The 24,525-nt window shown below is 59.6% G+C and overlaps 1 protein-coding gene across 1 annotated transcript; it reads left to right on the forward strand.

Moving 5' to 3' along the window:
- The first annotated feature begins 1,522 nt into the window (after window positions 1–1,522).
- SLC40A1 (solute carrier family 40 member 1) lies at window positions 1,523–22,720 on the forward strand. The gene is made up of 8 exons (XM_036423201.2): window positions 1,523–1,923; window positions 2,290–2,357; window positions 6,472–6,631; window positions 9,437–9,552; window positions 10,481–10,607; window positions 18,182–18,427; window positions 19,274–19,933; window positions 22,047–22,720. The coding sequence occupies exons 1-8, from the start codon at window positions 1,881–1,883 to the stop codon at window positions 22,358–22,360; spliced, it is 1,734 nt and encodes a 577-aa protein (XP_036279094.1). The 5' UTR covers window positions 1,523–1,880; the 3' UTR covers window positions 22,361–22,720.
- The last annotated feature ends 1,805 nt before the right edge of the window (window positions 22,721–24,525 follow it).

The raw sequence follows: 24,525 nt of genomic DNA on the forward strand, positions 1-24,525 counted from the left end.
CCCAGCCCCTGGAGGCAGCCCTCCCCCCTGGAGGGGAGACGGGTGAGGGCTGTGGGGAGACCGGAGCGTTGGGAAGGGAGAGAGCGGTTGACAGCAGTAGTAAACTGCAGGCCTATCTCTGCCCTCCAGACCGCGGGCCAACCGACCCCCCTGCGCCCCGCCCGCCGCCGCCTGATGGGCCTGATACGGGCAGCGCCCGGGGCGCAGTCCGCCTGGGCCCACGGGGGACCCCGGCCGCCGTGTCCATGCGCAGGGCCCGCGCCCCGGATCCCGCCAGTGCCACGGGTGAGGCCCGCGGGAGCGCAGGGGGGCTGGGACCCCGGGACGGGGGAGGGGGGGGAGGAAGGACTGTCTGGTTTCTCCCGAGGCCACCTGCCCGGGGAGCCTCCGAGTGGCTCCATCCGAGTGGCTCCATCCGACCCGGACGGGCCGGGAATAACTGGGATAACCGGTGCGCCCGGTCCGCAGGGCCTGGGGGGTGTGCCTGGGAGGGAGGCTGGGGAGACGGTGGAGAAGGGAGGGAGGGAGGCAGGGAAGGGAGAAGCCCGCGCTGCTTTCGCAGCTGCAGCCCGGAGGCCGCGGAGACCCGGGTTCTGGGCTGGACTCGCCGGCCGGCCCGCTGCTCCCCGCCGAGGCCGGCCCCGCGCCCCTTCCTGCCTTTGATCCGGTCCGGAGGGAACCGCTGCGCGCCGCGTCCGGCAGACAGGCGGGCGGGAAGCGGAGGGGGCCTGGCACACCCCTGCGAGAGGACGGTTTTCATCAAAACAAACAAACAAACAAACAAGAAGCTCCGCTCGCCCAGGCTGGGCTTCAGCGCTGCCTCCGCGCCCCGGGCTGTGCGCCCCCTCCCGCCCGCCCTCCCGGACCCTGCGCCTCCCAGATGCCACCCCTGTGCCCTCCGGACCCCTGTGCCCCCCCCCCCCAGACCCTGCGCCCCCGAACCCCTGTGCCCTCCCGATGCCACCCCTGCGCCCTCCGGACCCCTGTGCCCCCCCCCAGACCCTGCGCCCCCGGACCCCTGTGCCTCCCAGATGCCACTCCTGTGCCCTCCGGACCCCTGTGCCCCCCCCCAGACCCTGCGCCCCCGGACCCCTGTGCCTTCCAGATGCCACCCCTGTGCCCTCCAGACCCTGTGCCCTCCGGACCCCTGTGCCCTCCCGATGCCACCCCTGTGCCCTCCGGATCCCTGTGCCCTCCCCCAGACCCTGCGCCCCCGGACCCCCGTGCCCTCCCCCAGACCCTGCGCCCCCGGACCCCTGTGCCCTCCCCCAGACCCTGCGCCCCCGGACCCCTGTGCCCTCCCGATGCCACCCCTGCGCCCTCCGGACCCCGCGCCCTCCCGATGCCCCAGCCGCCCGGAGCCGCCGGGAGCCCCGCGGCCGCCGCCGTGCGCAGCCGGAGGGGGAGGCGGCGGCGGGGAGCGCGGGGAGGCGGGACGCGGTCGGGCGGCGCCGGGGCGGGGGCGGGAGCGGGGCGGGGGGAGGGCAGGGGGAGGGAGGGCCGCGCGCCCCGCCCCGGGGCTATAAGGCCGGGCGGCGGGCGGGCGGCGGCGGCGCGCGGGGCAGCGATCGGCGGCTCCGCGCTCGGCGGCGGCGGCTGTGCGCCCATAAGGCTTTGCCTTCCGACTTCAGCTACAGTGATAGCTAAGTTAGGAGGGGACCCCCGCCCGCACCCCGGCCTGCCGCCGTCCTCCTCCTCCTCCTCCTCCTCCTCGTCCTCCGTCCTCCGGCTCCGGGCTCCGTCCTCTCCTCCGGCTCCGGCCGCGCACTCCCCGGGCTCCGCCGCCGGGCACTCCCCGGCCCAGCACCTGCCCCGCCGGCTCCGCACTCCTCCGGCCCAGCACCTGCACCTGCACCCGCACCCGCACCGCGGGCACAGCCATGGCCGCGCCGCGCCAGCAGGACCGCCGGCCGGGATGCTGCGGTGAGTGGCTGGCAGGTGCCGGGCGCTCCGGTGGCCCTGCTGGGTGGGGTGGAGGGACACGGGTGTCCGTGGCTCCAGGTGCCCAGGCGTGGAGGAGCGGCCTGAGGCCGCAGGGGCAGGGCCGGGCAGGGGGATCTGGTGGAGACCTGGAGCCCAGGAATGTTGGCAGCGCTCCCCGCTGCCGGCGAAGGCGGCAGCACCGGCCCAGGTCCTGCCACAGTGAAGGGAGGGTTGGCCTGGCAACATGTGGTGGTTTACCCCCCCCCCCCCCCCAGCCGGTCTCCATAGCCGTGGACACAATTCCAGCCCCGTCCTACTGCAGGGACCGAGTCTGCTTTTGATCTCCCGCCCCCCGTGCCTTTGCAGGGTCCGTAGCCAGCTACCTGAGCTCGGCGAAATTCCTGCTCTACGTGGGACACTTTCTGTCCACTTGGGTAAGTGGCCGGCCGCCCTCTTGCCACACACTTGCACAATGTCTGTTTCCTCTGGGGCAGCCGTGTGAAGCCATCCTGCGGGCGGGTCCTGCAGCGGAAGACATACACGATCCAAACACAGGCTTTTCTGACCAAGTGTTTCCCCCACTTAATGTAGCAAAGGGCAGGATTAACTGGAACAGTAATATGTGTGGTTTGCAAATATTTTCCCCCCCGTTATTAGGCTTAGTGAGTGGTGGTATCTGCCGCTAAGAATGCATGGCTGCCTCAGATACCTCTTTTTCTTTCAAGTTTTATTTTTAAATTTTCTTTTGTTAAATTTGTGTTTCGGCATACTGCCCTGTGAGACTCCAGGGGGATAGGGGAGGACTGGCTTAGGCTAACAGTGGCATCCTGAGGTGAACGTGAAGGAAACGGACCCACACACGTACCTGGGTGACGGACACCCCGGTCCATAAAGCTGTGACCGTGGGCAGGTGTGGTGGGCGCCGCAGGCTGCCTGGAAGCCACCAGGCCCTGAAGGCCGCCACCTGCTCAGAATTTCTCCTCCGCCTCCCCCGTGGTCTTGGAAGAGTCCCTGTGGGCCTGGGTTCTGCCGTCAAACCCCCCTCCCCCCAGGAAAGACTGACCCCAAAAGGTGTTGAATGTGTTTCTAGCTCATGATGACAGGACTCTTTAAAATTAAACAAATTGTTCTTCTTGTGTAGAAGCACCGAGCCTGAGTATATTCTATTCACACCTCCCGTGTGTTTGGTTGAGAACCGTGGTAAGGAGAGAGAATTTCAGAGTACATTTGGTGACGGTTGCTTTCCTTTTACACGGGAAACTTCTGACAAATCACCCCGCAGACAGGAGCACACTATCGCAGGAGGAAATCTGTGCTCTGGGCTGGGCCCTCGGGGAACTCTCAGCCAGGTTATCAGCTCCTGAAGAGACGGCCCTCGGAGGCGGCCTCTGGGGGAGGAGTCCCCCGCCCAGCCCAGACGGGGCCCGCAGGCTGTGAGCCCAGAGGAGTCCGGAGGGGTCCCCCGGCCCAGACCGGCCCGCAGGCCGTGAGCCCAGAGGAGTCCGGAGGGGTCCCCCGGCCCAGACCGGCCCGCAGGCCGTGAGCCCAGAGGAGTCCGCGGCTCCACAGCTGGAGGAAATGTAGTGAAAGTCTCTCCCTCAGTCTGACTCCGTGGTTTGGCTCCAGCAGTTTGACTCAGCAAGTACTAAATATTAACAAAACAAAACAAAGACTACCCAGTGCTGGAGGGAGGAGCTGAAACTCTCACCTTGTGGTCTGGGCTGCCTATGAGGGCAGCGACAAGCCTCACCCCGGACACCGACAGGGCCAGGGGTTACAGGACCTTCTGCTCACAGGTGGGACGTCAGATTTGCCAGGAGGGGGCTGCTGGGTCCCAATGTACATCCCACAGCAGAGTGACAAGCTTAGAGCGTTTCATAAGTGAGTTGAGCAAAGGGAGTTCTTGTGGGAAAATTGTATTTAAAGCAAACCCCCCCCCCCCAAAAAAAAAAAAACCACCAAAATCCTGCAACTACAATCATATCAGGTTGAGAGGATTTTCACTGCTTTCAGCGCAGAGGAAGCGCGTTTCTCTGAGTGATTCTACCTTTTGAGTTTTGTGCCCTCCTTGACATTCCGCCTGATTTTATTACAACCAAGTATGTGTGCCGATGCATCTACATCTGGCTATCTCCCTGCCAGCCCTGCCAAGCCGTGGCTTCCTGAACACGGATCACAGAGGTGCTACCGTAGACTGTTATCCGAGCTTAGACGTGTGCGGGGTTGAAGGCTTTTATTCCTGACTTCATTTCTGTCTGCCAGTGGAGCCATCCGTCTTCCTCTGGACACAGTGTCTCGTACAAAGCAGGGTGAGAAGTGGACTCCGGCAGGGAGCTTTTCGTGTAGGTTAGTGTGGGCTTTGGCGACGATAGCTAGTTACAGAGAGATAACCCTGAGTGGAAGGGGGGCCAGTTGCTTCTAAGTCGCCATCCTATGGCTTGTCTCCCGTCATTCCCCAGTTGTCTGCGTGGCCCAGCTCTCCCTCCCTCTCTCCCTTCCTTCTGGTCCCTGCTCAGAGGTCTCTGCCGCTGCCTCATGCGAAATGTCACCTTCCAGCCCCATCCTGCTTTTACTTTTTGTCACGCGTTTACACTTGACCTCTCCTAGTTGTATTTTTGGTCTTTGTGCTCTGGGATGCAAGCTGCATGAAGCCATGGACCTTGATTTTGGTGCACTTGAGTCTCTGGTGCCTCCGTAGTCCCCTCCACCAGAGAGGAGCTCACTGAGGAAGGACGGTGATTGCTCACACCCCGATAGTCATGGTCTTCTGCTCTGAGTCCACTGGGAGCAGATGGACTTGCCAGCAAATCGTCCAAGTATGGCCAGCGCTATGGGAAGGCAGGGAGTGGACGTAAGGAAGGCATGGGTGGGCTTGCAGTTGTGCTTGGTCAACACTTACTTCAGAGCTTACCCGATGTGGAGGCTCTATGAGCATAAAGCTGCTGCTGCTTAAAACAAACAGGCTTTGGAAATGGGCTAACTGGAGCAGTTTTATTCCTCTCTATCAAGGAAGGGCCATGCCATACAGGGATAAGCAAGAGAGAAAATTGCCTCTTAATAGCACTTGTTTTGGTCTTCTGGAGGAATCTAAAGCAAATTCAGTTGGAAAAAAGATAGGAATAGAAAAACGATAGAAAAAAAAAAAAAGAAGCAATAGTGGTAGAATAATATTTCTTATTCTTTAGGTTAGAAAAGAGGAAATTCTCTTGTGAAGGCAACCTATCATTTGGTGCATTTATGTGCTTTAGCCTTTTCCTTGGGAGCTCTTCAGAGGAAGGGAGGTCAGAATCAAGTACCTCCTCTCTCCAATCCCATAAGAATTTAGCCTGGAAATGTTGTTTCCTGCAGTGATTTCCAGGGGTAGGTTATCATAGAACAGTGTTGTCCTGATTTATGTTAACCTATTAGGAATGGAGCCTAAACTATAACAAGGTCCTTTATAGATTTCTTATGCATTAATTTATCTGATTCATTGAAAAGTTTGTCATGCCACATTTTGCAGTGGTGAATTCCCAAATTCCTGTATACTCTGGAATCCTATATAATAAAAGGCTAATATGCAAATAGACTGAACAGCGGAGCAACCGGTTACGATGACACACACTGACCACCAGGGGGCGGATACGTAACGCAGAGCTGCCCCCTGGTGGTCAGTGCACTCCCACAGGGGCGGGGGCGCTGCTCGAACGCAGCAGTGCTGGCGGAGCCGCTCCTGCTCTGCAGCAGCACTAAGGGTGTCTGGCTGACGGGGAGCGGGCCTACGCCGTCAGTCAGACATCCCCCAAGGGCTCCCGACTGTGAGAGGGCACAGGCTGGGCTGAGGGGCCACCACCCTGCCCCCCGAGTGCACGGATTTCAAGAACCAGGCCTCTAATGAAGAAATAAGTAGTTTCTTTCTCTTTTCGAAACCCATCTCTGTTAAAATGTGAAAATGGCTGCTTGCTATGCATTCACCTCTGGTGCCTTCTCTCATGCGGCGCCAGAATTGGCCCAATACTAATTCCACCTTTCTGATTGCCCCGCTGTTTTACGACTTTGAGATTTGCTGGTGAAGTGGAGCATAGGTTTTAGAACATTAGCGGTACAAAAGGCTTAGAGATAGTTCATTTCGGTCACTTTACAGATTAGGAACGTGGTGGGTTTTTTGGCATTCAAGGCATGCTGCTGTCCCTGAGCTCTGCTATAGGCTCATTCTGACTCGGGGGAGCTACCTCGGGACAGGCCATCCCAGGCTCAGAGCCTGACACCCTAGGAATCAGCTTTTGTCTTAAAACACCTCCTTAGGTCTGGAAACTTCTTTTTCTAGAATGCAAAGGGTTACATGTGTTTCATGTGTATTTCAGTAGCATGTTCTTTCCGGTTCATGTAGCCCTCGGGCAAGAGCAGCTGCCACGGTGCCAGGATGGATGGTCTTGACACGTGGCCGGTGCTCCATCCCCAGAGGACTGACCTTGAAGACGCCCTGAGGTGCCCTCAGATGAGGCAGCGCCTTCCGGAGAATAGGCGGCCGGAGCCGAGCCGTGCGGCCACCCGTTGTTTCTGTTCCAGGGGGACCGGATGTGGCACTTCGCGGTGTCCGTGTTCCTGGTGGAGCTGTACGGGAACAGCCTGCTCCTGACGGCCGTCTACGGGCTGGTGGTGGCCGGCTCCGTGCTGGTCCTCGGAGCCATCATCGGCGACTGGGTGGATAAGAACGCCAGGCTCAAAGGTAAGTGGCCCGGCCGCGGGGCTCAGGGCTGAGCGTGGGCCCATGAGCCAGGCAGGAGGTCACCGTTCCATCCCCGTCAGGGCACGGGCCTGGGCTGTGGTCTGGATCCCCAGTAGGGGGCGTGCAGGAGGCAGCCAATCAGTGATTCTCTCTTATCACTGGTGTTTCTCTTCCTCCCTCTCTCCCTCTCTCTCTCTCTCTCTCTCTCTCTCTCTCTCTCTTCCTCTTCCCCTTCCCTCCCTCCCTCCCTCTCCTTCCTAAATAAAAACACATGAAAAATGATAATAAAGGTGAGTGTTGTCACAGCCATGCCTCTGTATTCACGGGCCAGCATCTGAGCTGCAGGGAAGCCCCTTGGCGGCCGCTGTGCTCCCCGCTGAGTGCTGGGGGTGTGGGGGCGGGGAGGGCTGGGCAGCACCTCCCCCAGGCGGCTCTGGGCCCCTGCACAAGGCCAGGGCGACAGACACTGAGCCCATCGGTGGGGGAGTATCTGGCTGTTCAGACACCCACAGGCAATGATTAACCGCAGGCTTTTCCGAGAACCGCGTTAAACATTGAACGTTTGCTCTGGGTCCTTTCTCCCCGGACTCACTCTGGAGTCTCTGGCGGCTGTGTTTCCGCAGAGGGGTGTGTGCAGGGGACTGAAAACTGCAGATTCAGGAGAGAACATCGGAGTCTGGATCTCGGAGAGAGAGCCGAGTCACACTTGTGTTGAGGACAGGAAGAGAGAGCACATCCACGCTTCCTCCAGGGCAGTCAGACTGAACCCCCAGGCTCTGTAGGACGGGGAGGGCGGGAGGGAGCGTTGCCCCTGAGTGAGTGCTCCACTGGGAGCACCGCAGCCTGGCCGGCTTGTCTGCCGCTGGGAAGGGCTGGGCGGCCATTTGTTCCCTCGCTCATATCCCGGGGCCTTTGGGAAAGTGTCAGGATGCACATTTCCTGTGGTGAGGCTCCACAGACCCAGACGCCGGTGGAGACGTGTTTCTATCCCAGGAAAAGCTCCTTCCACCGTCCACAGGACCGAGAAATGCCCCCGGGGGTGTTTACCTCCCCAGGGCAGGGGGCGAGTCCGGGTAGCTGGGCCAGCGGGCTCCCTCCCTCTCACTGGCCCCTCCCTGAGATCCCTCTGGTCTCCAGGCTGATCCCCTTCTCCATCAGCCTCAGCTCACGCCCCTGCCCTTCTCCTCCCCTGGTGGCCACCTGGCCACTGTCCGTCCTCCCTGTAGCCGGGCATCCCCAGAGCTACGGGCCTCGTCCAGCTGCTGTTGGGTCCTGTGCAGCGTGTGACTGCACCCGTGGAGGAGTCAGACGTGGGGTTCACCTCGGGCTGATTCACACGTGGTCTGTTGTTTGGGGTGTGACGGGGCCTCCCGGGCCGTGCTCGCCAATGGATGGCACTGTGATGAGGCAGCGGCCTGGCGCCCGGCTGCGGGAGCGGTTCATTGGCGCGTCGGCCTCCGCAGGAGGGGGCAGGTGCTGGCTCCTGCGCGTCAGGGACTCGGTGTCCCGCCTGGTCCCCTGCCCTCACCGGTGTCGCCTGTCCTGTGCCGGCTTCCCCTGCAGGATGGCGGCCTCCGCCCCGAGAGAGCCGGCTGCTCCGGGGGGGAGGTGTGGCGGAGACATCACAACAGGGACGGGCCGTCCTCGATGCCGCAGGAAACACGCCTGCCTCCCCCGACACACTCTGCACGCCTCTGCTGTGTGGCCGCACTTTTTAAAAAAACAACAACAACAATATATCTTATTGATTTTGTACAGAGAGGAAGGGAGAGGGATAGAGAGTCAGAAACACCGATGAGAGAAACATCCGTCAGCTGCCTCCTGTACACCTCGCACAGGGGATGTGCCCACAACCAAGGTACACGCCCTTGATCAGAATCCAACCTGGGACCCTGGAGTCCGCAGGCCGACGCTTTATCCACTGAGCCACGCTGGTCAGGGCCGCACTTCGTGTCTTACCGATTGGCCTGCGTGGGGGCCGCTGCGGATCCGTGACCTCCTCCTCTCACCACTCCCCCCTGTGACCTCCTCCTCCTCCCACTCCCCCCTGTGACCTCCTCCTCCTCCCACTCCCCCCTGTGACCTCCTCCTCCTCCCCACTCCCCCCTGTGACCTCCTCCTCCTCCTCCCCACTCCCCCCTGTGACCTCCTCCTCCTCCCACTCCCCCCTGTGACCTCCTCCTCCTCCCCACTCCCCCCTGTGACCTCCTCCTCCTCCCCACTCCCCCCTGTGACCTCCTCCTCCTCCCCACTCCCCCCTGTGACCTCCTCCTCCTCCTCCCCACTCCCCCCTGTGACCTCCTCCTCCTCCCACTCCCCCCTGTGACCTCCTCCTCCTCCCCACTCCCCCCTGTGACCTCCTCCTCCTCCTCCCCACTCCCCCCTGTGACCTCCTCCTCCTCCCACTCCCCCCTGTGACCTCCTCCTCCTCCCCACTCCCCCCTGTGACCTCCTCCTCCTCACCACTCCCCCCTGTGACCTCCTCCTCCTCCCCACTCCCCCCTGTGACCTCCTCCTCCTCCCACTCCCCACCTGGCCCGGCTGAGCAGCCAGAGCGGGGAGCTGGCCTGTAACCCATTCCGCCGGTGACAGTGCGCTTTCCTGGCCATCCACGTGGCCGTGTGGGCATCCGGAGGGCTCCAGCTAAGGAGAGGGATGGCACCCTGGTGTCTGCGAGCCCAGTGGCCCGTGGGACCGGCGGGCTGTGGAGCGGGTGCGGGGCCCGGCCTCGGTGTGGCCCGGCGCTGGGTGGGCCGGGCTGGACGGCAGAGGCAGCCGCGGAGGCTGAGTGCTGTCCCCCCGCAGTGGCCCAGACGTCGCTGGTGGTCCAGAACGTGTCGGTGATCCTGTGCGGCATCATCCTGATGATGGTCTTCCTGCACAAGGACGAGCTGCTCACCATGTACCACGGCTGGGTCCTCGTAAGTCCCCCTCGCCCTCCGCACGCCACCTGCAGGCGGGACCGAGCTCAGGAGCGGGGACAGACAGAAAGCCCCGGGGGGAGGGCGTGTCTGCTTTCCACACGGACCTTTTAATGCTGACCTCCGTGTCTACATTAACAGCCCCGGTCCTTTGTTTTATTCAGGGTGTGTGTGTGTGTGTGTGTGTGTGTGTGTGTGCGTTTTGCCCATAACAGGTACTCATTAAGAGTTGTTTGAATTTAAGTTTTCCTGTGGGTTTTTTTTTTCTATTTGTTTTCAAAAGCTTTTCTAAGAGTTCATAATATAATTCAGTTGTTAGTTTTCAGCCCATTAGAATTAACCTGTAATTTGTTCATACTACATAAGAAATATTACCTATATATATGTTAATCAGTCCTGATTGTGTTCTTCCAATGAAATTGGTATTTTGGGGTGCGGGGAGTGGGCTGGACAGCTCCTCACACTGTGATTTGATGAGCCGCAGGGAAAGAGGGAGACGGGTGTGGGGGAAGGGGCAGCTGCGATGTCCCCATTGAGTCCTCTCCTGTGTGTTCGGGCCGATGTGGTGGAGCATCCAGCAGGTGTGAGGCAGAGATCTTCAAGTCCATCCCTTTTTGTTGATGAAAAGCCCAAGACAGCACTTTCTCCAGAGGAGACATCTGTGGGGGGACAGTAAAACGACCCCATGCTAACCCTTTACCGTAACCGTCACATGAATATTCATGTGACTAGCACGTTTTTTGTATGTGCTACGGAGGGTACGGCCTGGGGAGATGCTGCCTGGGGATCTGAGGCTTCCTGTGTGCAGGATGAGACGATGGGGTAGAATGGAGCTCAAATCACAGTTTGGTTGTTGCCACCAGAGACCGTGTTAAAGGCAGTCAGTGGGGGTGCAGGACCCTGACAGCCCTCCCCTCTGGCTCCTCAGACTTCCTGCTACATCCTGATCATCACCATCGCCAACATCGCCAACCTGGCCAGCACGGCCACCGCCATCACCATCCAGCGGGACTGGATCGTCGTGGTCGCCGGAGAAGACAGGAGCAGGCTGGCAGGTGCGTGGTTTCTCTTCCCACAGTGGGTCACAGTGGGTCCCTTTTACTCAGTGACAAACGGGCTGTGAGCCTTTGTTTCTGGGTCTTTCTTTTTTTAAAAAATATACATTTCTTTTATTCATTTCAGAGAGGAGGGGAGAGGGAGAGAGAGAGAAACATCAATGAGGAGAGAGAACCATTGATGGGCTGCCTCCAGCACGTCCCCCACTGGGGATTGAGCCGAAACCCAGGCACATGCCCTTGGCCGCATTCGAACCCAGGACCCTTCACTCTATCCACTGAGCCAAACCAGCTAGGGCTGTTTCTGGGTATTTCTTAAGGACAAATTGAAAGGATCTTTTTTTTTTCTTTTTTTTTTTTTTCTTACCACATTATCGGTCTCAGAGCAAAGGTTTATCTCCATGCTACCAAGTTAATTTATAGGATAATGAAGAACTTTTTTATTCTGTGCAGACCTGGCAAAAGGGAGAACATTTCTTTTGAGCGGTTACTTTTCCTAAAGTTCTGTTAGTGGTTTCTAAACATTCACTTAATACTTAGCACACTGGAAATGTCACCCGGGGTTTTGTTGGCTGTGCTATGATCACCAGTACTTCGCAGTCATGCTGTGGATATTATTTTTCTCCAAACCAAACAGCAACAACTTAATTCTAGGAGAGATTCTGTACGTTAGTTCCTTCTCCTTTAAAGTGATAACCTCTACCTTCTAATACATTATGTCCGATGGGGTGTCATCTCTGTTACAAATACCAAGGAGACGGGAGAGAATACAGCTTTCAGGAAGCTCAGGGTCTCAGTCCTTCACTAGGAAACGTACACAGCGGCCACAGGAAGGCGGGAGGATGCTTGCAAAGCTTCCTGTCCTGCTGGTCAGTCTTCCCGGGCCCGGAACTCATTCCCCCACCTGCCCTCACACACTCAGACACCGGCGGGGCCGCTGACGGCGCAGGTGGAGGAGGCAGGCGCACCTGTCTGCTGTCCGATCAGCTGAATCAACACTGAGATCATGCGAATCGCAAGCAGGTTGCCCAACCGTCCTGACAGGCGGGAAAGGCGTTCCTCACGCCTCCGCTAGCGTTTCTAGGGCACCGACGGCAGGATTAGCGCTGAGGTTCGCAAACAACGCTGACTGGACCCTGAGGTTTTAAAAAAGATAGAAAGGAGGGGGTGAGAGAAGGAGCGAGACCTGTGGAAGGGCTAGAAGGGAAGAATTGCTGGAATCGCCCTTGGGGTGGCGGGTGATGCTGAGGTGGGGCGGGCGATGCTGAGGTGGGATGGGTGATGCTGAGGTGGGGCGGGCGATGCTGAGGTGGGGCGGGCCATGCTGAGGTGGGATGGGGCGGGCTATGCTGAGGTGGGGCGGGCCATGCTGAGGTGGGATGGGCGATGCTGAGGTGGGATGGGGCGGGCGATGCTGAGGTGGGACGGGCGGTGCTGAGGTGGGACGGGCGGTGCTGAGGTGGGATGGGACGGGTGGTGCTGAGGTGGGATGGGCGATGCTGAGGTGGGATGGGTGATGCTGAGGTGGGACAGGCGATGCTGAGGTGGGACGGGCGATGCTGAGTGGGGCGGCGCAGGTGCAGGGGCCCAGGCGAGGCCTGCGGGCAGTTCTCCCGGAGCTGATGGCCCGGTTTTTCCTCCCGTGGCCACTGACTGAGAGGAAGTCATCCCGTCTCTCCCTGTCACACCGAACTGTGAGATAAGTCCTCTCTAACATACGCGTTTAGGAACATGAGACCTGCCCGTGTTTTCAAATTCAGAGGGCGTCAAAGGACATATTTTGAAAATAATATATGTGATGGGATATATATTTGGGGCAGGGAGATTGGTTTTTAAATGATTTTTCTTTCCCTTATCTGAACTTCTTAACTCCGTTTTGACTCTGTGAAGTCCAAATCTGTAAAAAAAAAAAAAAAAAAAGTATTGTGTGAAGACAAAGTTATTCAGTCTTTAATTTTTTTCTAAATATATAAACAAAACAAAGAAAAGAAATGGTACAAAACTTTGTGGGATCCTTTTGGCTGGGCCGTGAGGAAAAATAACAGGAAATACATGACAGGCTGTTTCTCAGCCAGCTTTCTTTCTTTCTTTCTTTCTTTCTTTTATTTTTTTTAAAATTGAAATCAGAGAGAGAAAGGGAGAGGGAGAGAGCGATAGAAACACCTCCTGCACGCCCCGCCCTGGGGATCAAGCCCACAGCCCCGGCGGCGCCCTGACCTGGGATCCACCCCTGACCTCCGGGTCCCAGGGCGATGCGGCCGGCCTCCAGGGCGTGCTCAGCCTCGTCTGTGTCTGTGCAGGGGTGACTGCGGGGGGGGAGGGTCTGTGCAGGGGTGACTGCGGGGGGGGAGGGTCTGTGTAGGGGTGACTGCGGGGGGAGGGTCTGTGCAGGGGTGACTGCGGGGGGGAGGGTCTGTGCAGGGGTGACTGCGGGGGGGGGAGGGTCTGTGCAGGGGTGACTGCTGGGGGGAGGGTCTGTGCAGGGGTGACTGCGGGGGGGGGAGGGTCTGTGCAGGGGTGACTGCGGGGGGGGGAGGGTCTGTGCAGGGGTGACTGCGGGGGGAGGAGGGTCTGTGTAGGGGTGACCTCGGGGGGAGGAGGGTCTGTGCAGGGGTGACTGCGGGGGGGGGAGGGTCTGTGCAGGGGTGACTGCGGGGGGAGGGTCTGTGCAGGGGTGACCTCGGGGGGAGGGAGGGTCTGTGCAGGGGTGACTGCGGGGGGAGGGTCTGTGCAGGGGTGACTGCGGGGGGAGGAGGGTCTGTGTAGGGGTGACTGCGGGGGGAGGAGGGTCTGTGTAGGGGTGACTGCGGGGGGGGGGGAGGGAGGGTCTGTGTAGGAGTGACCTCGGCGGGAGGAGGGTCTGTGTAGGAGTGACCTCAGGGGGAGGGAGGGTCTGTGCAGGAGTGACCTCGGGGGGAGGGAGGGTCTGTGTAGGGGTGACTGCGGGGGGGGGGGAGGGAGGGTCTGTGTAGGAGTGACCTCGGGGGGAGGAGGGTCTGTGTAGGAGTGACCTCAGGGGGAGGGAGGGTCTGTGCAGGGGTGACCTCGGGGGGAGGGAGGGTCTGTGTAGGGATGACTGCGGGAGGAGGGTCTGTGCAGGAGTGACCTCGGGGGGAGGGAGGGTCTGTGTAGGGGTGACTGCGGGGGGAGGAGGGTCTGTGTAGGAGTGACTGCGGGGGGAGGAGGGTCTGTGTAGGGGTGACTGCGGGAGGAGGGTCTGTGTAGGGGTGACTGCGGGGGGAGGAGGGTCTGTGTAGGGGTGACTGCGGGGGGAGGAGGGTCTGTGTAGGGGTGACTGCGGGGGGAGGGAGGGTCTGTGTAGGAGTGACCTCGGGGGGAGGGAGGGTCTGTGTAGGAGTGACCTCGGGGGGAGGAGGGTCTGTGTAGGGGTGACTGCGGGGGGGGGAGGGTCTGTGTAGGGGTGACTGTGGGGGGATGGAGGGTCTGTACAGGAGTGACCTCGGGGGGAGGGTCTGTGTAGGGGTGACCTCGGGGGGAGGAGGGTCTGTGTAGGGGTGACTGCGGGGGGAGGAGGGTCTGTGTAGGGGTGACCTCGGGGGGAGGAGGGTCTGTGCAGGAGTGACCTCGGGGGGAGGGAGGGCCGGCCAGGCTGGCTCTGGCGAGGGGAGCTCACTGGCTGCAGTCCGCCAGCGGCCGGGGAGGGAAACCTTGGCCCTCTCCTCAGGCCTCACCGGGATCGTGTTCCTGGAAACGGTGCTCGGAACTCCCAGTGCTGAGGCCGTTGGCTCTCACCGTGGGTTTCCGGTGCTGTTCCCGCTGGATGGCAGCGATCAGCGACAGCAAAACGGGGCTAAAGAGCAGCAGAAAGGCCGAGGAGGAAGCGGAGCGAGGAGGGAGGGGTTCCCGCAGCTCTGAGCTGTCTCTGCCCAGAGCGGCCGCCTCAGGCAGGAGCCAGGCATTTGGTGCCGAGTGGAGACTCAGGAGTCCAGAGGGCAGGGTGGTGGGCGCTCTGAGCGGGAGTGAGCGAGTGTGAGCGGGTGTGAGCGGGTGTGAGCGGGTGTGAGCGGGTGTGAGAAGGTGTGAGCGGGTGTGAGCGGGTGTGAGAAGGTGTGTGCGGGTGTGAGCGGGTGTGAGCGGGTGTGAGCGGGTGTGAGCGGGTGTGTGCGGGTGTGAGCGGGTGTGAGAGGGTGTGAGAGGGTGTGTGCGGGTGTGAGCAAGTGTGAGCGGGTGTGAGAGGGTGTGAGAGGGTGTGTGCAGGTGTGAGTGGGTGTGAGAAGGTGTGAGCGGGTGTGAGAGGGTGTGAGTGGGTGTGAGCAGGAGTGAGCGGGTGTGTGCGGGTGTGAGCGGGTGTGAGCGAGTGTGAGCGGGTGTGAGAGGGTGTGAGAAGGTGTGAGCGGGTGTGAGCGGGTGTGAGTGGGTGTGTGCGGGTGTGTGCGGGTGTGAGCAGGTGTGTGCGGGTTTGAGTGGGTGTGAGCGAGTGTGTGCGGGTGTGAGCGGGTTCGGGTGTGAGCGGGTGTGTGCGGGTTTGAGTGGGTGTGAGCGAGTGTGAGCGGGTGTGAGAGGGTGTGAGAAGGTGTGAGCGGGTGTGAGCGAGTGTGAGTGGGTTTGAGTGGGTGTGTGTGGGTGTGTGCATGTGTGTGCGGGTGTGAGTGGGTGTGAGCGGGTTTGAGTGGGTGTGAGCGAGTGTGAGCGGGTGTGAGAGGGTGTGAGAAGGTGTGTGCGGGTGTGAGCGGGTTTGAGTGGGTGTGTGTGGGTGTGTGCGTGTGTGTGCGGGTGTGAGCGGGTGTGAGCGGGTGTGTGCGGGTTCGGGTGTGAGCGAGTGTGAGTGGGTTTGAGTGGGTGTGTGTGGGTGTGTGCGTGTGTGTGCGGGTGTGAGCGGGTGTGTACAGGTGGAGGGGAGGGATGTGTGTAAAGAGGACAGGTGAGCTGTGTGCTAGCTGCTCCCATTCCCTTTTCCCATTGTTTATTTCTTTTTATTGCTGACTGGATCAAATGTCCCCCCATGCTTTCCCCCTCCATCAACCCCCTCCCCCCAGGCCTTCACCGCACTATTGTCTGTGGCTGTGGCTGTGCCTGTGTGCACACAGGCTGCTTCTTTCTTTCTTTCCTTAAAATATATGTTTTATTGATTTTTTACAGAGAGGAAGGGAGAGGGATAGAGAGTTAGAAACATCGATCAGCTGCCTCCTGCACGTCTCCCACTGGGGATGTGCCCACAACCCAGGTATGTGCCCTTGGCCGGAAGCTGGGACCCCTCAGTCCTCAGGTCGAAGCTCTGTCCACTGAGCCACACCGGTTTTGGCTGCACACAGGCTTTGGTTCATCTTTTCCCGGCCCCCCCCCCTCCTCCCCTCAGATCGGCCAGTCTTGAGTTCAGAGGAGTTTTGAAGCCGGGAACATACCCTGTGTAAAGGCAGGAGAGCGTGTCTGTGGAGGCTGAACATTTTCTTGTAGAATCCGGGGCATCTGGCCACAGCAGAGCCGCTGCCGCCGGCTCAGAGGCTGCAGGACAGGTGCCGGCTTTCACGTCCGTGCTGCCCGCTCACCGGCTCACTGGTCTGTCCAGGCGGGAGTCAGGGTCCTATTGAAACAGCCCCTGTGCCCCTCAAACCTGTTTAAAACGCACGCCCCTCTCATCAGACTTCTTGCTCCATCTGTGGCTCCCATCCCTGCCCCGTCCCTCTGCGGACCTCTCTGCATTAATAGCTCGGGGCTCTCTCGCCCGCCATCCTAACGAAGCCCCTGCTGGCTGGCTGGGTCCAGTATGGCGGACAGACTTCCTGTTTGAACTCTGCGGACGAAAAACTTTGATTTCGTGTGTGATGTGTACAAACCCGCGGGCTGCTATTTGCTCAGCAAATCTGCCGCTGTGAGCGATGAGTCGGTGGCGTGTCACGCGCCCTGCCGGACAGCCCGGGGCTGTTTGATGTCATGTTCCGTGTCACAGCTGCCGAACACGGGCAAATGGGTTTTCGATGAGCACACACTCATCTGTTTGCACAGAGCGGACGTGTTTGCGCACCGGTGACCGCTGCTTCCCAGCCTGGGACCCGCGACGCGATCAGGCCTTTAAAGAAGCTGTTATCGGACTCATTCTGCCTCCGAAAAGCAAACGCTCTGACGCCAGGTTGCACCCGGGCGGGAGCTCCCTGCTGCTGGCCGGCTGTGCTCTCCGGCCTGTCTTCAGGGAGCCTGGGTCCGCACGGCCGAGGGCTCAGAGGGGCCCAGCGCTCTGTCCGCGCGGGAGTGGACGTGTGTCCGTGGGGCAGCGGGAGGCGGGCGGCCTCCTTAACGGGGTCCTGGTTGGGCTCGGAGAACCGCCTCTGCCCCCGGCGGCGGATGGGCCGGCCTCGTTACTGTCCTCTCCTGAGATAGAGAGGGCCAGCGGTCACTTTCTTGACTTCCCTCCTCGCTCCTCTCGCCCTCCCCTCTGCCTCAGCCTCATTGCCATGGTCATGGCCCCGGCCTTGTCGCCGGCACCAACTCCTCCCTCTGCAGTCTGGGCCGCAGGCATCCACTCTTCCACGGCCACCCCGTTTTCCCAGCTCGCGCCTCCGAGACCCGGCCCAGCATCCTCCCGCCTGGATGCCTGGTCGGTGCCCGCCCGTCATCACTCCACCGTCCTTCCCTGTGCTGCTGACCCCGCTGTCCCCCCTGCCACCAGCTCCAATGCCGGGGCACATGGCCACCGCTCGCCGGCCTTTCCCCCTGTCCCTGTCCTTCCGTAAGGCCCTGGGGAGTCCTCCTCTCACAGAGAACACCCAGCCTCGCTCACTGTTCTTAAAGTTCACGGCCATCGGGTGCCAGTCGGCCCTTCCACACCGTTTCCTCTGCTCCTGCTCCTCCCCTTCCTCAGGGGGATTCCGTGCTTGTATTTTACGGGAAAATGACAGAAGGGAGAGGAGACGGCCCTGTGCTCCCAGCAGCACTCGCTCTTCCACCCGCGTGACCCGGCCGTGGCCCCGCTCCTTGTGCTGCCCCGGGGCCGGACGCACACGCGGCTCCTTCTCGTCCGCTGTGCCGTTCCGTCAGCACAGACACAGGCCGCCATCTTCCTCCGCTTCGTGCCCCTCCCTGTCTTGCTAGCCGGTGTGGCTCAGTGGATAGAGTGTTGGCCCATAGACTGCAGGGTCCTGGTTAGGTTCAAGGGCCAGTACCTCGGCTGCAGGCTCCATCCTGGCCTGGTCAGGGCTCGTTCCTACTGGAACCAAAGTCTCCAGAACCAACGTTGCTTCCTTTGCCTGAAACGGGATTCTTCTGAAGAGCGATCCTGCATGCTCTTCGTAGTGCCGAAGGCCCAGCTCATCGCAGGCATTTCATCAGCGTTTATGGGCGGAGGGGTGGGTGGGAATGAATGGAGATCCACAGCCGTATTAATTTTGACAGCTGTCTTAGACGATTTCCCACAATCCCAAGGGACTCATGAATTCTGAAGAACATTCATGATGACTTGATCCAAACCTCAGACACTTTTCTAAGGAAACGGTTCTGTCGCTGAGAGAGTGCCTGTACAGCTCTGCCCGCTGGGGGCCTGCGCGCGGCTCCGGAGGGGGGCCGAGGGGAGGCGGCCTCCGCGGTGGGCGCAGACTCACCGTCTCTCGCCCGCCCCGCAGACATGAACGCCACGGTCCGCAGGATCGACCAGCTCACCAACATCCTGGCGCCCATGGCCGTCGGGCAGATCATGACCTTTGGCTCCGCGGTCATCGGCTGCGGCTTCATCTCCGGGTGGAACCTGGTGTCCATGTGCGTGGAGTACTTCCTGCTCTGGAAGGTTTACCAGGAGACCCCCGCGCTGGCCGTGAAGGCCACCCTCAAGGCGGAGGAGGCCGAGCTGAAGCAGCTGAACGTGCACAGAGGTAACCCCGCGCGGCGGCCAGCCCTTCACTCAGACGCCCAGGCCGTCCATGGCGGGGAGACAGACGGCTTTCATTCACATCAGCGTCCTCGCCCCCGGAGCCTGCGCGAGGCCACCCGTGTCCCTCCGGCGGGCGGGGCACAGCCCAGGCTTCTGAGCGTGTGAGGAAGGCTCTCTGGGCGGCCCCGGCCCTTTTCCTCCCTGGGAGAGTGGACATCACGAAGCAGCTAGCTCAGAGGGCTGGGCACAGCAGAGCCTGGAGGGGGAGGGAGACAGGAGAACAGGATTCCTAGGCGTCCCCGCCCGGAGGCGCCGTGTGGGACGGTGGGAAGAGTGAGGCCTGAAGGCGGCTGTTCCCCGAGCGGAGGAAGGGGTTCCGGACAGTGGAGCCCCAGCAGGCCCCCCACACCCGATGCCTTGTCCGCCCAGACAGCCCCCGTGCTGTCAGATGTGGCCTGAGAGGCCGTGTCCTCCAGAACCGAACACGTCTTCTTCCCCCCAAACCGAGCTCTGAAGAGGCGTCCTCCGCCCCTTCTCCCGCCCAAGGCCCCGTGCAGCACGGGCGTCTCATTCCTGCCCGTCTCTCCGCGTTTCCCTTCGGAGGGAGTCGCATTTCAAAGAGCTGGTGCGATCGACCGGGACCACAGCACCCGGTTCAGGCCACGCACTTGCCTCTGGGAGCGGTCCCCGGGCCTGGTGCTCCGATGAGCAGAGGACATGCCTGTGGTGCTGTCGTAGCCGAGGTCCCCAGGGGAGGGGAAGAGGAGAAGGAAAGACTGAGTGTAATAACGGCCCCCGGCCCCGGCCCCGGCCTCTCCCCTCAGTGCGCGCTGTGTTCTGTCCACAGAAGCTGAGCCCAAGCCCCCGGAGTCCGCGCACCTGATGGGGGACCGGGAGCCGGCGGTGCCCGCGCGGGAGCCGGAGCCGGAGCCGGAGCCGGGCTGCGCCGAGCAGCTGGCCGAGCCCTTCCGCACCTTCCGCGACGGCTGGGTGTCCTACGCGCGGCAGCCCGTGTTCCTGGCCGGCCTGGGGCTGGCCTTCCTCTACATGACGGTGCTGGGCTTCGACTGCATCACCACGGGCTACGCCTACACGCAGGGCCTGAGCGGCTCCGTGCTCAGCCTGCTGATGGGCGCCTCGGCCGTCACCGGCATCCTGGGCACCGTGGCCTTCACCGGGCTGCGGCGCCGCTGCGGTCTGGTGCGCACCGGCCTCATCTCGGGCGCCGCGCAGCTCTCCTGCCTGGTGCTGTGCGTGGCGTCCGTGTTCGTGCCGGGCAGCCCGCTGGACCTCAGCGTGTCCCCCTTCCAGGACATCCGCTCCCGCTTCATCCAGGCCGAGCCGCTGCCCGCCGCGCCCACGGGCGCCCCCGGCCCGCTCGCCCCCACGGCCAGGCCCGCGGCCAACGGGACCACCCTCGCCGCCCCCGCGCTGGAGCCGGGGCTGAGCGCCGAGTCCGTCCTCTCCGTCAGCCTGCTGTTCGCGGGCGTCATTGCTGCTAGGGTCGGTGAGTCCGCGGGGGGCACAGGGTGTGTGTGTGGGGGGGGGGGGGGCCCAAGCGCCTGGCTCAGGGCTGAGCATCGCCCTGTGAACCCCGAGGTCTCGGTTCCATCCCCTCAGGGCACAGGCCCCCGCTGGGGATCCAGCCACAGGAGGCAGCCCATCCATGATCCTCATCGTGGCTGTTTCTCTCTCTCCCCCTCTCCCTGCTTCTCTGAAACCACTAAAACGGTCTCTGAGAATAAAATAAAGTGCCTGCAATATGGGTTCAGAGAATTCACCAATATTCCCTGAGTGTTGATGTAAGCAGGATTCACTGTTCACCCTTATGTATAATGCAGTCTTTCATGACGACTTTTTATAGTTTAAAAAAGTATATCTGTGTTTTTATAAAACATGGTTAGAGCTTGAATTTTTTTTTTTTTTTCCTAAATGGGTATTTTAGGTATTGCTGCTTTACTGTTACTAATTAACTCCTGAAAAGAGATTGGCGATGCTAATTATGTTGTCTGTGTGGCTATGACTCTCCCCACAGGGCTGTAATTTGGAGAATGTTCCTATGGTACAAGGCAGAAAGATAAGTAGCTAAGTTGGTGGGGGCATTGGTTTAAACTTTGAAAAAAGTCGTGGCGGTTAGGGAAAAGATCGTCCACAGCTTCCTCTAGCCGGTGTGTGTTCTATACTTTGCCAAGCAAATGGGTTTACAGCTCTGGAAGGCAACCTAGGGTACAGACTTCTTACAGAGCAAAATGTGAGTAATCATTAATAGAGTGCCGATGGGTTATTCTGGAAATGAACCGTATTTTTATCTTCTGGGACCAAGCAGTTTATTAATTTATCAGAGACATTAATATTCCAAGTGAGACAGCTTTATTGCAACCCAAGCAGTAAAGGCAATAATGGCTTAACGTGTCCTTACACTGCAGTCGTGACAAAATGTGGGTCAGTTCATTTAAACTGAAAAATGCCAGCACCGTCACGCTGTGCTCGCCGAGGCGGAAACGTGCTGGGAAGCGTGCCCGGGGGCGGTGTGGTTGTGTGAGCACCAAGGAGCGCCTTCCCCAAGCCTCGTGGCACAGCCTGCTACCCACCGGGCTGCACGGCACAGCTTGTGAGCCGCAGCCTGCACGCCTGCACAGCGAGCTGCTGTGCCAAACGCCAGATTAAGTCCAGTTCCAGAGACGACATGGTAACCTGAGACATGCCGACACCCTCTCACAGCAAACTTTTATTTTTTACCTTTTTTATCGATACAGAGAGGAAGAGGGAGAGAGAGAGAGAGACATCAGTGACGAGAGAGAATAATTGATTGGCTGCCTCCTGCACACACCCTGTACCCCCCACCCCACCCCTCTGGGGATCCAGGAGGGAATACAACCGTGACTTCCTGTGTCATAGATTGAGCGACACTCAAACCACTGACCCACACCGTCCGGGCAAACTTTTTTTCTTAGTAAGTAGAAAGAGAACATTTTAAAATAAGGAGAAAAGATTGGTATAGTGAAAACATAAACCAGTGACATAGTCCTGTTTGGTCATTATCAAGCATTATTATCATAATAACTGAGCATGCTGTTTTCTGCAGCCCTCAGTGCGATGTGTGTGTTTACCCCAGCATCATCCGAGCGCGTGACTTGTGTCGCCACCGAGTGACCATGGCTGTGATGTCACCAGGCAATAGCAATTTTTTTTAGCTCTAGTAGAATCTTGTGGGGCCGCCATTGAACATGTGGTTTGTCATTGACCATAACATCATGGTTCGGCACATGACTGCACTTAGGGTGGGATTAGGTGTGTGATTTCAGAGCTTTGCTTTCATAGCATGAATAATCACAGAGGGACAGAATTAAGAGGGTTGTAGAGGCCGCTTATTTTTTGTCGGGTGGCTTTAATACTGTAAATACCATTTCTTAGAGCCGCCAGTAACCCAGTACTATTGCTCAATGAAAAATAGTTCTCTGAGGCAAGGCCATGAGCAGTGTGCACATGCCAGCTTTCAAGTAATGGGGCTGACCATGTGATTTTTCCACGTGTGAACAGATTTTCAACCTATAAATCTGAAATCCAGGGCTATAAAGTCTAGGGATTGACCGCCTCTCAAACAATATGCTTCATTCCAGGCCTGTGGTCCTTTGACTTAACTGTGACACAGTTGCTGCAAGAAAACGTCGTTGAGTCGGAACGAGGCATTATAAACGGTGTGCAGAACTCCATGAACTACCTTCTCGACCTCCTGCACTTCATCATGGTGATCCTGGCCCCCAACCCCGAGGCCTTCGGCCTGCTGGTGCTCATCTCCGTGTCCTTCGTGGCCATGGGCCACATCATGTATTTCCGGTTTGCCCAGAAGACCCTGGGCAGCCAGCTCTTCGCCTGCGGGCCCGTGGAGAAGGAAGCTCCGGACGAAAGCCAAGCTTCCACGTCCGTGGTGTGAGCCGGTCCCGGCTGGTCCCTGTTACTAGCCCATAGGGCGCGCTTGTTCTGTGCTTCACGATGCCCTTCCGTGGCCCGCATCTCTCTCTGGTTTCCCCGCGACCGTGTCTCCCAGGCTAAGAGCTGCTTAGGGCACCTCCGTCATCTGGTTCGCTTCCCTTCCATGTGAGGGCGGGAAGAAATAGGACAAGGAAAAAGTCTAAATATGGAGACCCACCTGGCACACACACTGATTTCCCCCTCTTTCTCCCGAGTAGAGAACATTTTCCGTAAGGGAGTGGCGAGCCAGGTGAATTAGGTTAATTTTTGGCAGATATTTATTCTCTCCAGTAGAACTCAGATGTCAGTTTGTTCAAGTCCGGCTGGTTTACTTTTCTTTGTATTCTATTCCAAAAGTCTCATAACCAGTGTTATCCTCAGGGGTCCCGTCAGTCTTGAGGAACTTATAGAAACGTGGAAAACAAGGTATTTCAGGAGAATTCTCTAAGAGGGTCACGGAGGAACTTGAGAGAGCGCCTCGGTATTGTTAACAGAGAGGGCTGCATATACCGCATTAACCTTCGCATCACTCTGTGAGACACTAACCGCTGCAGGTAGATTTGTAACACTGAACCCATAATGACCGCCACCGCCCACCGTCTGGCCACGCAAACACGAAGCTTGAAAGTCACCCCGCAGGGCCGAGATCTGGAGTAACTCCCACCACCCTCTGACCTCTCTCCGCCCCGAGGGAGGCTGCTGGCTGCCCGCAGGCGCGATGGAGGAAGCAGGCCCCAGGGGAAGGGTTTTGTGTTGTCGATCACGTGACTTGTCCGGAGCATGGGGGGAAGAGCATGTCCCCCTTCACTGATTGTGCCCAGGAGCTGTTTGTACCCAGGCGAAGAGCAAGACTGTCCCTACATGAATTCCTTTCTCGTGTCTCTGAGAAGCAGGGGGGGCGGGGGGCGGGGAAAGACGTTGTATATATTTTTAAAAACTGTCCGGCGAGTCCTCTTGCAGCCTGCCGGCGCCCGCAGGCTCTCTGCCTTAACGTTCATGCACTTTCGTGGGGACGGCTGCCGTCGCTCGGAGCACTTTCCTGATCCTTGAGGTCGAGGCTCTCTCTTCTCCTTTCCAGGGTATGTCATGATTTGCTACATTGTAAAATCTTTGTAAAATATTTCTATATAAAACTATTTTTAAAACCTTCGTGGCTCTGGCCTCAGCTGTGTCCTTTCATTGTTTTACAACACCGTGTTTTGTCGCCGGTGCTCCGTGCCGATGCTGTGTTTTGGTCTCTGAGAAGGGCCCAGCCTCCCAGTGAGTCCTCACGGCAGTGGCTCTGCTGTGCCTCGGGCAGAACGAGGGAGCATGAGGCCGCCCGCCTGCCTGGCCCTGGAGGAGCCACGGGGAGCTCTCCGAGCTCCCTGTTCTCTTCCATGACCTGGGGACGGTAGCATGAAACCAACTCTGCCTGCCTCCCGCTGTCCTGCAGAAGCACTTTGGGGACTGGGAGACTGGCAGTCTTATTACTACAATAGAAGCGGAGTCTAACTCATGCCAGTTAAAACGGGATTCTGCCCAGGAGGTCACGGTTCCACTCTCGGCCAGGGCACAGGCCTGGGTTTCGGACTCCTTCCTCAGCAGGGGGCGTGCAGGAGGCAGCCGGTTCATGATTCTCTGTCCTTATGGATGTTTCTCTCTCCCTTCCTCTCTAAAATCAATAAAAAGTAGATTCCTGCTGGTCAGCCCAAGAACAGAGCTGCAGTCCCTAGTCAACACGCTCGCTGATCGGTGCCCCCACCTACGGGTCCAGGTGCAGCTGTGACTCACAGGGTCAGAGGCGCCTTTTCTTCCCCCCGAACCGGGAACCTGGGAACCTGTGGCCTCACCCGCAGCCACTGATCTGCTGTGACTCCTGAACCCACCGCAGATGCCTCTGCTGGGCTGCTGCCGCCTGGAGCCTGGAGCCGGCTCTGGCTCCGGGGCGGAGCCGGGCTGGAGAGCCGCCCTGAGTGTGGGCAGCTGCGGCCCAGGGCCCGCGGCCTTGTGAGATGAATAGGAACAGGGCAGCCAGGGGAGGCGCGGCTCCTGGGCGACCGTGCCAGGCTGTGGGCTAGGGCGGACGGAGGGCTGTGCAGGGGAAGGAGCGGACGCTGCGGAGCGAAGAGGAGGCTTACAGCCGCC

The sequence above is a fragment of the Pipistrellus kuhlii genome, unplaced genomic scaffold (genome assembly GCF_014108245.1).
Source record: "Pipistrellus kuhlii isolate mPipKuh1 unplaced genomic scaffold, mPipKuh1.p scaffold_m20_p_79, whole genome shotgun sequence".
Lineage (NCBI taxonomy): Eukaryota > Metazoa > Chordata > Mammalia > Chiroptera > Vespertilionidae > Pipistrellus > Pipistrellus kuhlii.

What these genes read in the sequence shown, in the direction of transcription:
- SLC40A1 (XM_036423201.2), top strand. Translation starts at nt 1,881, where the DNA reads ATGGCCGCGCCGCGCCAGCAGGACCGCCGGCCGGGATGCTGCG. An exon ending in CCGCCGGCCGGGATGCTGCG is followed by an intron (nt 1,924 to 2,289) that starts GTGAGTGGCTGG and finishes GTGCCTTTGCAG; the next exon opens with GGTCCGTAGCCAGCTACCTG. An exon ending in AGACAGGAGCAGGCTGGCAG is followed by an intron (nt 10,608 to 18,181) that starts GTGCGTGGTTTC and finishes CCCGCCCCGCAG; the next exon opens with ACATGAACGCCACGGTCCGC.